Source organism: Callospermophilus lateralis, chromosome 10, assembly GCF_048772815.1.
Source record: "Callospermophilus lateralis isolate mCalLat2 chromosome 10, mCalLat2.hap1, whole genome shotgun sequence".
NCBI lineage: Eukaryota > Metazoa > Chordata > Mammalia > Rodentia > Sciuridae > Callospermophilus > Callospermophilus lateralis.
This window is the reverse complement of record NC_135314.1, coordinates 79,869,765-79,883,148: the sequence shown is the minus strand read 5'-3', so window position 1 is coordinate 79,883,148 and position 13,384 is coordinate 79,869,765. Positions and strand designations below refer to the sequence as shown.

Here is a 13,384-nt window from a genome sequence, read left to right as displayed (position 1 = left end):
TATATACAGAAATGAAAAGAAAAACCTATTAATGGAGTTTTGTATTTCAACTTAATATGGTAAGGAAAAAAATACTGTGAAAAATATTTAGAATCAGTCTTCTTGACTAGAATCCTCTATCACTTTGTGTTATTTTAAGAAAAATTATATATCCTTCATGAGCTTTAGTCTTCTCATGTAAGTTGAGTATTTAAAGAAAAAAAACATTTGGTTAATATCCAAACTACATAAGGAACTCCTATAATTGAGAAACAAAAAATATCTATTAATCCAGTTAAAAAATGGGCAAAATGCTTGATTGGGCATTTCTGGAGAGAAGACATGCAAATAGCCAACAGGTATCTGAAAAAGGTGCTCAGTATCACTAATTATCAGGGATATGCAAGTCAAAACCACTGTGAGATTGGCATACACCTGAGAAGGGCTTTTATCAAAAGACCAAATTATAATAAGTACTAGTGAGGATGTGAATAAGAAATTACCTTTATTCATTGTTGGTGGGACTGTAAATTGATAAACCATTATGGCAAATAGTATGGAGAGTCCTCAAAAAATTAAAAATAGAGCCATCACAGTATATGTCACTCCATGTCTGTGTACATATTTAGAAGAATCAAAATCAGAACTTAGAAGAGTTATATGTATGCTATATTCATTGCAGCATTATTCACCATAGTAAGACCTGAAAACAACTTTAGTCTCTTACCTGTGGATAATGGGTAAAATAAAAAATGGTGTATGCATACAATAAATAGAATAATATTGTAGAAAAGAAGGCAGTTGTGCTACATTGGACAACATGGATGGGCATGGAGGACATTATGTTAAATGAAATAAGCCATTCATCAAAGGACAAATACTATATGAGTTCATTTAGATGAATATCTTGAATAGATTCATTGAAACAGTAGAAGGTTGGCAAGGCCGGAGAGGAGGAGGAAATGGAAAGATGCTGTCCAATGACTATAAAGTGTGTTATGCAAATGAACTCTAGGTATCTCGTCTAGCATAGTACCTATAATGCTGTCTGTATACTTAACATGAGATCTCCCCTATTAAATTTTTTAAGTATTTTTTAAACAATCTCTCTCTCTCTCTCACACACACACACACACACAAAAAAAAAAAAAAAAAAAAAAACAACAACAACAACAACAAAAAAAACCCCAAAACACCAAGCAACCCAAAATGAAACCAGAGAAACAAACACAAATTGACCAGAGAAATATTTGGAAGTGGTGAGGTGGTGAATGTTTGTCCTATACCTCAATAAAGCTATTTCAAAACAAAGAATAAGGATCATAAACTAAAAATATTAGATGTACTCTATAGACAGCAAGCATTTAAATAGAAATTTAGATCTTTGTCAAAATAGGGAAAATTATTATTCTTTATATACTTTACATTATCAAAGATAATTTACATCATCAAGGATAATTTACATCATCAATGATTATTAAACTTTTGTAAAAATGTTTATAAATTTTTTACCTTTTTAGCTAAACATAATAACACCCCAAAATATTCTTATTAAGTGACTACTATGAAATTATTACAGGATAGATGAATGAGGATCGTGGAGACATGAGGTTAAGAGATTAGTTATATGAAATGAGCCCACTGTGCTGACTCCCCACATGTTTTCTTTTCCAAAAAGCCATCTGCCTGCAGCCCTGCCTGGCCTGAGTGGACAGAATATGTCGCAACTTTCAACAAACTGAGGCAGGGAGTGAGGGTCTGGCAGTCAGTGTAGGTAATGAATAAGGAGGTTGAGAAGATGAGGGTTGGTTATCAAAGCAAAGACAATGGGTTGCTAACAGCTAACACCACTGGGATGGCACTTTCCAGCATAAGGAGTTGCTGCTCCTTCCTACCCTTAGGCACATATATGGAGAAGAATGAGAAAGTAGTTCGTTCTGGGGTCTATAAAAGAGCAAGATGTACCCACTCCAGCTCTGGGTCCCCTTCTCTTCAGAGAAGAATCCTGCCTCTGTGTCTTTTAAAGTAAACATGCTTTCTACACTTGCCTTGGTGTTTCTCGGGTATTTAATCTTCAACACCAGTGGGACAAGGACCGATCCTGATCTACAAGACTGGTATCAAAATGTTTTAATGCATGTATATATTATGTAATGTTTAAATCAGGTTAAACCCATCAGTCCCCTTAAACATATATATTTATTCTGAAAACTTTCAAAATCCTGTCTTCTAGCTTTTTAAATGCATAGTAAGTTATTAAATCATCTGCAGTTTCTGTCCTGTGGAATAGCATACCAGAACCTCTTGCTTCCAAGTGTAACCTAAGTACCTGTTTTCTTGACCAGCCTTTTCTTGTTCTCCTTCCCCTGCCCCCAAACACTGTCTCTGGCCTGTGGTAACTACCAATTCATGCTTAACTTCTGTAAGGTCAACTTTTTTAGATTCCACACACGGGTGAGAAAATGTGGTATTTGTTTCTGTTCCCAGCTTAATTTACTTTACACAATAATTTCCAGTTCTATCCATGTTGTTGAAAATGACAGGACTTCATTTTTTTTTACAGCTAAATAGTACTCCACTGTGTCTGTGCCACATTTTCTTTATTTATTCACAGTTGATCAGTTGTTTTCGTATCTTGACTATTGTGAATACTGCTGCAATATACATAGGAATGCAGCTGTCTTTTTTTTTCCAAACTATTTTTAGTTGTAGATGGGCACAATACCTTTATTTTGTTTATTTATTTATATATTTTTTAATGTAGTGCTTTGGATCGAACCAAGTGCCTCAGGCATGCTAGGCAAGTGCTCTACCTCTGAGCCACAACCCCAGCCCCAGCTGTTTCGTAGTGTACTGATTTCATAAAGATCTGTTTAAATGGGAAAATAAAAAAAACTTTTAGAACACTTTGGAGATTACTTGAAAGGGTATGCTATGTCCTTATTTGGTGACTGTGTATTGTCATTTTTCCCACCTGTTAGGGAAATAATGAGCTATTTCAAAAGTATGAAATAACATGAAACTTCTCAGTACTTTGAAGTAAACATGGATATTACATCTCTATTCTTTTGAATAGTGGATTATTTAGGATTCTTTAAAGGAACAGAACCAACAGAATATATATGTGTGTGATTACAAAAATGGGATGTATTTCATTGGCTTACAGGATCAGAAGCTTAATAGTCCCACGATGGCCTTCTGCAGGCTGGAGACCCAGAGAAACCTGTAGCTCCTCAGTCCAGGCAGCTGGAGCTTCAGAAGAGGCATCAAAGATGCAGCTCCAGTTCGGTACCAAAGGCTTGAAACTTCCTAGGGAGTCTTTGGTCAGAGTCTGCTTGGGAAAGTGAAGGAGCAGGAGTCTGAGGTTCTCTGGGAATCACACTAGCAATTGGAACATCTGCTCAAGAATAATAGCCTTTGCACCTGTTTGGCTTCCTCCTCCTCTTTTTTGTTCCATCCAGTCCCCAACCTATTAGAAGTTGCTGCCCACCTTAGGCTGAGTCTCCCCTTCAGCTTGACTCTGTCATGCCCATAATTCCCGGAAACAAACTCATGGACAGGCCAAGAAACTTCTTAATTTTAGGCATCTCTTAATCCAATCAAGTTGACAATCTGGATTATCCACCAAAGTACATACCAAAAACAAAAAGAACATTCATTCAGTAACAAGATAATCGCATTGCTATTACTGTTTATTATAGTGCTGTGTTTTTGTCTAATATGTGAGATTATTTTTCTTGCATTGAATGAATCCATATTTGTTCACAGATGTGTCATTGTGTTGTGTGTGTGTGTGTGTGTGTGTGTGTGTGTGTGTGTGTGTGTTTCATCCTTACTGTGCTTTTCATTCTGTTACTTCCAGGTTTATTAGAATTGTGTGGTAATATGGAGTAAATTAAACTACAAAAAAAAAGACTTTTTCAAAGCTCTAGCTCTTTATGTCTCCTTTTATTTCTTTCTGTGATGTTAGCAGCCATGGAAAACCATTACCTAAATATATTTATTAATTATTACTAGCAAATGGTGTAGCCTAATTCAGTCATTCCTTAATTTATTAACTGGAATATTTCAATAAGAGAAATGTCCTTCATTAACTGTTTTGTTGTGTAGAAGTAGTTCATGGAGAAAAGGATAATAACATATTTTACTCTTTTCAGTTTACTTAACCAGTTTTAAAAATGTTTTTCTAACATCCAGCAAAAGTTAACACTAGGTATATAGTCAATTTGAATGCATGGATTTAAGCATATGTGAAGTGTTTCAGTCTCTTATGGTCATTAACCTTGTATATGCTCAAATTATTTATTTTTCATCAGTGGAAGCGTATGAAAGTTGATTGCTAAATCATTTTGTTTTATTTTCATGTTGATATTTTCCCTATTTTCTGGAATGTGGGCTCTGAAATACCACCAGTGAAGTTGGCAGACCAAAAAAGAAAAAAAATAAGTGAATCTGATCAAGTCACTCGATATAGATATATCTACATATCTAAAGAAAATGGAGGAAATGAGGGAGTTGTTCAGTGGTATTTCATGATCAATTAAGAAAACCTGGAATGTGGGACAAAACAATCTTTTTTCCCCTAGGAATTTGATTTAAAGTAGTGAAAAAAATAATTATTTAGTCATTAAGGGACATACATAATAAAACAACAAAGATACTTTATAGCACCTCTGTCAGAACATCTTTAAAAGGAACTGGCTAATACCAGGGCCTGATAGGTGAAGAAAATGTAAAACCATACATTCTGCTATGGGGTATGTAAAATTTTGTGGCCATTTTGGATCCAATTTGACAGTTGTTGTGTTTTTTTTTTTTTTTTGATAAGTATTTTCTGTATAACTCAGTAATATATCTCCTAGTTACTTCCCTTGTAATAATGAAATAGGTATTTTAAAACTTTATACATGAAAATTCATAGTGGCTTCATATACAATTTTCCCAATTAGAAACAGTCCATATGTTCATCAAAAGGGAATTACATACACTGGAATCATTGTCAGAGTAAAAATGAATTAATACATGAAGCCACATATATGGATCTCAAAAGCAGAGTGCAAGAAACAGGCTCAAAAGGCAACATGCTATATGATTTGAAATTCTGGAAAAGAAAAAATTATAGGGACAGCAATCAGACTAGTAATTTCCAGAGGAGAGTATGGGAAAGAGATTCACTATAAAGAAAGGGTCACAAGAAGTTTGGGAAATATTTTATAATATATATAATAATTGAAATATGTTATAGCCTGATTGTAGCCATGGTTAAATGAATGTGGGGGTTTGCACAATTCATAGAAATGTGCATTGTAGAAAGGGTGAATTTTATAGCAAGTAAAACCAATAAGTAACTGGAAAATATAATGGGAGATTTAATAGAGGAATGCCAGCTCATTGTAATATATAGCATTTATTTGGAGTTTGATTTCCTGTTGATTTGAGACAACAAAGAGTATTAAACATTGACTTGATATTTGACATTAAGGAATTATTGTCTATTAATTAAGATATAGTTAATATAAAAGTATTTTAGAAAATAAATCTGAAATTTTTACAGATGCAATGATATAATTACTAGAATTTGTTTCAGAGAAATCTTTCAGTGGAAGAGAAGGTAAACACACATGGATAAAACAAGATTGACCATACAGTTGGTAATTAATAAAGTCAGGTGAATATTAGAGATCATTAAGCTATTATCTCTTTTGAAATATGTTTGGAAAATTCTACAATAAAAATTAAAAAATTATAACTTAGTTTTACAAAAGAAAATGTTTAGTACCGGTATTCTGCAATGAGTAAATGTTATCACAGAAACTTAATGATAGCTTCATATTCTAAAGTTTATTAGTAAAATGTACCATATAATGCTACTCAAGTGAAGCTATGGAATCCTTACAAAGACACTAAAGAGTAGATGCCAAACGTCATAATCACATTGGCATTGTAATTTTTTTTTTTTGAGCTCAATAAAACCCACCTTCTTTGCAAGATTAACTGAAATTAATGATGAGATATGAAAGCATTGTTTCTCAGTGTAACCCATGGCCTACATACTTCTATGGGGCCTGGGAATTAATAGATGAAAATATAGGTCTGATTATATCTATATTTCTCTCTCTATATATATTCTTTCTTTCTGGAAATACTGGAAACATCACAAAATCTCTAATCAGGCAGTCTCCAGTCCCTTCCAGCATTGTTTCCAATCTCCTATTTCAAAATAATTTCCATTCTTAGTCTCCAGAAATTGAACAACTCTTTTTAGTCATGTCTCAGTTACTTTATAGATGGTTTTCTAAAAAAAAAAAAAAAAACATTTTCACTACATGTGATTGAAGACCTTTGTCTGGCCTAGCTCAAGCTTTATGTCCTTTGTGAAGCCTTCCTGAGCTGCTTTCTCAACCTTAGTTCAACTTAATTGCAAGAGTGCTATTTTAGAATTTTAACAGAATATGTGCTTACTATTTGTTTACATGTATGCCTTGTTTTAAACCAGATGGAGTTACTTTTTGTTACAAAAAAGGCACATAATTTTTGTTTTTGCATCCTTTATTAATTATTATATTTCTAGTTATAATGATATAGTCTACTTTAAAGATAGCAGTTCATACTTTGCTGATAACACTTAAGGATATTTAATAACATAAAAACAGAAGTTTGTTGGCATTAATATAATTTTTTTAAAAGTATAAAAAGACAATAAAGTGGAGATACACAGAGGTGGTTTTATCATTCAATATCTGCTATAAAAGGCTTTTAAATAGTTTTAAATTACATTTAAGTTTAACAATGCTGAAATAAGTATGTATATTATTTTAAAATTATCACTATTTCATTTATCAAATCATTGATATTATATGCTAATATTTAATATGTAAAAACAAGTAATAAAATTATTTGGGCTAATGTGATAAATAATAAGGGTAGGTGATATTGATTTAAATAATTTAACATTTTTACAGAAGTTGAGAAATTCATCCAAGTTTTATTTATTTAATTCCAGTTGTGTTGCTAGATACGACAACTGTGCTGGGAGAACTAGGATGGAAGACATATCCATTAAATGGGGTAAGTTTAAATGTCTTTTAAAAATTATCATCCTTGTTAAGGTCTCTTGTAAGAGTTGAAGAAACAGTAGACTTTTGGTTCTATTTAATATGAATTTGGCTTATAACTTAAATCCTATAGAAAAGATTAAAATATCATTAAACTGGTGATTGAAGGGGGTGATTCTAAATTAATGATTTAGAAGCCTTGCTCCTAAATTACATCTTATCCTTTAATACTGTGTTTTATACATTGTAACACTAGAATTCTCCCATGTTTTCTTCAGAAATAAATTTCCATGTGTAGTTTCAGACACTTTTCTGTATGTTACATTTGTTAATCTTGTGTTTGTGCATAAACAAGCTCCAGAGTATCACAAATTTGGTTTTGAATAGAAAATATGTCTACTAATGCAGTATATGTTTGAACTTGACAAGATGATGTACTGTGTTCTTAGCTGGAAATAGTTGATTTTGAAGGTTTATTGGGATGTTTGATTTACAAAATACAGTTTTTCATGTACTGACATTTTAGCTATGGTTGTAGTTGACTTTTCGTTTTGGCCTGTTTTGCATTTTCAAATTGCAGTGAATTTCTACATCTTTTGTTGATATTAGGCTAATATAAAAGAGTGGTTTGTGAAGTTTTCACTTGATATTTTTCTATTTAATTAAACTATTAAATAATAGGAACAAATGTTTCAGCTATGCTTGAGTTAATCTTTTTTCATAGAAACTGTATTTTCGCATTCATGATATTCTTTGTTCATAAGTTTTTCATTGCTTCTACCACTAAATCTGAAATTTAAATTTGAAAGGAAAAGTTGATATTTTTGGGGGGGATGTTTACATATTGCTGTTGAAATTTGACATTTTATTTCATTAAAATATATATTTTCAACTCATAAAGCTTAGCATTAACACTTTATCATCCTATTTCTTATAGATTTATGTTCTGTATTTTTTCAATTTTCATTTTATTTCAATAAAATGCTCATCAGTCCATTTCTGAGAAATATATCTGTAAAAGTAAAATTATGCTTTTATCATCATACTCTTCCATGAAAATTAATAAACTTCAGTTTTGGGTTAAATAAACTTTGAGTTAATAACTCAGTTAATTAAGTATTAAATGGACCATGTTTATCATTAAGTAATGAAAAAAATGAATGAACATTTCTTTTAGAATATCATTCCAAGGTGTGTGTATGCTTATATACATATAATCATAAGAGATATACATCTATCTATCATATAGATATTCACAATGTATAAATATATACATAGATGTAATTTCTACAGTATACAAAACGACTTATAAACACTTCCAAACATTAAGTAGTTTAAAGCCCCTTTTTCCATTTTCTGAAACAAATGAGAAAAAGCAATTAGAGACTTTATTCTTGGCCTCATGTAGTCAAAGCCAGGTATCACATGAGGAACAGAAGATATGAATTTGTTCTAGTGTCTATGTACGGCTTGATCAGGCTTCATTTTTGAGGAAACTGGTAATGCAGAGACTTAGAGAATCATAAATGAAGTTGCTGCTGTCAGTCTTGTGATGAATTTTCTCTGGATATTATGAAGTAGATTTGGGAGTTATGGAAGAGAGAGGGCAGGATTGTCAGGAAAGGAGCCACTTAGCTCATGGTTTTCTATTTTCCAGACACTGCCCTCAGCGTATTTTGTTTTCACAATGGCCTTTTGAAGTGTGTTCTATATTTATTTTCTTGTCAGAGAATCCTAGTCCTAAAAAGGAGTGAGGAATAGAAAACACTAACAAATTTTGTAATACTAACAGCCAAATGGTGAATTGTGGAATATAAAACTAAGATATTTCTGACTCTAAACTTGTGTCTTTCTGGTGACTCTGCTAAGAGAGAGGCATGAAATCTTCATGAAAGACCTTTTACAAATGTGCAGTCTTTACCTAATTGATTCATATTTCTTTTCTTTGATACACTTACACAGACACAAACACACACACACACACACACACACACAATATTTACAGTTGGGACACTGCTTAACTATTACCAAGAGGAAAGAGAGAAAGAATAGGGGGATGAGAAGAGTGAAATAGAAAATGAATAGATAGAAAAGATAAATAGAATGAAGTAGGAAAGTATTTGATGGTTATGTTTTATTGGACATTTGCCACATGCTAGACTTCACCTCAAAACACTTTACTCAGATCAGTCCTGTACATCAGATATAATTCATCCTCATTGGTACATGTGGAAATTGAGGACTCAGGTGTATTAAATAACATTCACAAGGTCACAAAGCTAGGAGGTAGTTCAGCAAAAGTCCTAAGCCAAATATATCCTAATATTGACACTTATGGATGGTCATTTCACAGCTAGTTACTTTTTATTTCTTCTAAGATTCTAACAGGTAAAGATAAAGGTCCATGACCAACATATTTAGACTGTGGAGGGAAAAATAACATGTGGATTCAAACTTTAAAAAGTAAATAACTAAACCACGTTAAAATGTTATCATTAGTATGGGTTATAATACTTTTAGGTTATCTCCCAAATAATAACCTATATTTACTAATTGAGAGCAGTAGGACTATTTGAATATAAAAGCTCCTGGATATATTTCACAATATATGTGGATGAAACTATATAAATTTTAAGGTAAGATCAAGGGAATTCAAGGGAAAAAGTAAAATGGATAGAAAACAGTGTTAAAGAAAATGTACAATTTAAATTATCTTCTAATAAGGAGGATAGATTACTGGTAAGTATCAAACTTAATGCTATTTATAGGCTAAAATGAATCAAATATATGAAATATGATATTTCAAGAGCTATGTAATGTTTTGAACAACTAATAATAATAAATAAAAAAAAAATAAAACTGCTGTTCCAAAAAGATGGACCCAGGCACAGATAACTCAAAAAAAACCAAAAAACAAAAAAACTAATAAGTAAGAAGGAAGAACTTTGAAAAAAGACTATTAAAAATGCCAAGAATGAAAATAATCTAGACATCAATGTAGCTTAAATGACTTATAAGATCTGTGGGAACCATTTATTACTATAAAACATTTAAACAATAATTTCTAGCCACTTATTAAAATTGAAATTATATTTATTTGGATTTATAAGACTCTTGAGTTCTTAGTTTTACTGAGTCAGACTAAGTTGAATGAACAATTTTAACTATTATCTTTTTCAGGCACTAATTTAGGTAGTTTAATGAATATGTCATGTGTGGAAAAGATGATTAGATAATATAAAAAAGTATATCTAATATTTCTGTTAGTAGATAGAAATAATAGAAATACAAGATTTACTATCTAACATATTCTACTATTCCTGTGAATTATGTGTTTCTTTGGAATAACTTTTTTAAATTGAAAGCTTTCTTTCTATATAAGAAACAGAACTGAGATGAAATACTAAAATGTACTATATAAAATAAAAGAAATTTAATCAGTAATTCCATAAGTCTTTATTTTTTTCCTCCATTTTTAAGTTAAAGAAGCCAGATGACCAGGAGTGCTATGCTGATAGTTATAGGAGTAGGCATTCACAGTATGCCTGTGAATAGAATTGCTATGATCATTGGAGTAGGGGTGAGCTTCCCTATTTTGTGAACATGGAAAAGGGATGAATAGTCTTGAGTGAATGACTTCATATCTTACAAAAGTGGAAACAGAATATGTTAGTTTTCTGAAACATTTGCTTGTATCAACATATAATTTATAGTTTATTTTCTTTTAACCATTTTCCAGAATTCAATTTAACAAACTTCTTTTTTATGCTCTATGTGCCATGCATCCTGTTAAGTGTGCTTAAATAACAGATTTTTCTAGCCTCAGGCAGTCTTACATTGTAGAAATTATACTGCACAATCAGAAGGCCAAAGAAAGTGTCTTCACATAGTTTTGTGTAATGTTTTGTGAAAGAATATTAAGGGAAGGATTAATTCTGGTGAGAGAAAATTGGGTATGAGAAGTGTTGTATCAGCTTTTTTTTTTTTAAATAAAATGTGAAGGAATCACATATGGTCTGGAAGAGAAAATAGAAGGCACTGTCTAGGCAAAGGAATGGCTCCAGAAAAAACATGGGATTGTTAAACATACGTTCTTAATGTGTATTATTATCAATTCTTATATATTAGTTCTCATACAATTCTTAATGTGTGTTAAGCTTCAGGACTGTTGAGACTCATTTGTCTCCTTGTAGTAGGGGGTTGCATTGGGAAGTACAGCTGTCATCACAGGCTAAGCCACAGTGCAAAAGACAGAATTTAAGTGTCTTAGCTGATCTAATAGTGTGTATTTCAATTCTAATAAGTAAATGTGAAAATAAAACCTTTCTCAATTTACTTAAAAATTACTGAAGTTTTCTTTTGCTTAACAGAATAATGCAGGCCCTTGGAAATGAAATAGGCTTTGGAAAATTGGAAAGATGCTTTAAATATAAATGACATGACCTTCCTCAAATTATGATATTTGAAGCTTGATTTTAACATAATAAAATATAAAAGTCAAAATATATGCCTGTATTTTATGTGTGTGAAAACACTTTTTTAATGCTGCTCAAAAATTTAAATTTGTGCACATTTTTCCATTGATTTCCATAGTATTCTGTTAGCTACTTTGCAAGACCATAATCTTATCATCTTATTGTATTACACTGACAGATAAGGAATGGAATAAATTCCTAGAATAAAGTTCTTAAAATTTTTGAATTATTCTAAACATTGGACAGAACACTGTGTTAAGGCTTAATGACCATCGATTCCCAAACTCTGATTGAAATGTTAACTCTCATCTCATATGGACTTCTTTCCTTTTGAAGTTTTTACTTTCTCAGTTTACTTTTAGCCACTAAATAATTTTATAAACAAAGGGAAAATACAATTATTATAATAGGACCCATAGTTAAATGTCGTAACTGAAACCCCCTACTATCCATTACAGCTTAGACCCCATTTATTATCACACAGCTGTGAGTCTGTCGTATTGGAGCATCTTGGCCTAATATTAATTCTAACTAATGAGAAGTAACTGCTATGAACCAGAAGATAAGAAGGCTTCTCACAATACAAAAAAGGAATTTCATGATTTAAAAATCCAATCTTGTTTCCTTTGAGCTTTAATAATTAAATTTATATTACTTGAAACTTAATAGTTATATATTTTTAGTTTGGTCCTATAATTCAAAAGACAGCTGGCTCTTTAATACATACTGTTTAGTAAGAGTAATTATACCTAAATACAGCTTGATAATTATAATATATAGAAATTTCTTAAGAAGATTTCCCTAAGATATTTATTTAATCTGTAATTACAAATTACTGTTCTTGATAGAAATAATTTGATTTTTAAATACTCCATGAATTCATCTGAAATAGTAATTTGTTTTTATGTTTATAGTGATATTTTAAGCAAGAAAATAAATATTTTCTTGTCTCTGATTTATTTTCACTCTTTTGATTACTAAGAGGTAGTTATCTTTTAAAAGTTAGTCTTTAATGTTCAATGTTTGGTGGTGGATCATATCTTTGTTATGTAGTTGTCCTGGTATTAGATATAATTGTCCAACATTAAAAATCAAATTTGCATTTCAATATTAGATGATTTCAACTTTAACAAAAACTTAAGAAAAATTTAATGTTAAGATAAAAAAGTATTTTGGATGTTAGTTTGCATTTTATTTTAATGATGAAAATTAGAGATTGATAAAAATCTGTTTTTTCATATGTCAAATGTTGGTTTTAAACTCATTATATGTATTTTTTGTGTTTGTGTCTTTGATAATATTTAGGGCTTGGATAATGAAGGATCATGCAAATTATATGATCTTATCTGTTAGACATAGTCAGTTGATATTAGAGGATTTATCCTGAAATTCTTAGTGTATTAGAGTCCTCCAGAGGAACATAACAAAAAGGAGATGTTTTGGGGGTAGAGGATGTGGAGAGACTTCACTGACCCAAGCAGGATTGAGGCTTGCTATAGGACCTGGTTTATGTGATTATGATGGCTATATCCCCAAATGTGTTGTCTGCAAGTTGGAAAACAACAAAGCCAGTCATGTAACTCAGTCTTAGTCCAAAGGCTCAAGAACCAGAGAAGACAAGGGTTTCTCTCCAAGTTCAAGGACTGGGTATAAAGCTTACGAAAAGGGGTGTACTGATGAAATCAAGTCCAAAGGCCCAAGAACCATAAGTTCCTGTGTGTGAGGGCAGGAGAAGAGAAGATGGATGTCCTAGCTCAAGATAGCAGAGGAAATTATAATTTCTTCTTATTTTTTTGTTCAGTGGGTTCCATATTTGTGAGGAAGTACCTGCTTTGCTTGTTCTGGTGATTCAAATGCTAACCTCTTCAAGAAAAA

The 13,384-nt window shown here is 31.5% G+C and overlaps 1 protein-coding gene across 1 annotated transcript in view; it reads left to right on the top strand.

Annotated features, from left to right (window-relative positions):
• Epha6 (EPH receptor A6) overlaps positions 1-13,384 on the top strand; it is a 785,836-nt gene that overhangs the window by 48,699 nt on the left and 723,753 nt on the right. The window contains exon 2 of the mRNA XM_076868894.2: positions 6,983-7,047. Within this exon, the coding sequence (XP_076725009.1) occupies positions 6,983-7,047 (65 nt within the window). The remainder of the gene's footprint in view (positions 1-6,982; positions 7,048-13,384) is intronic.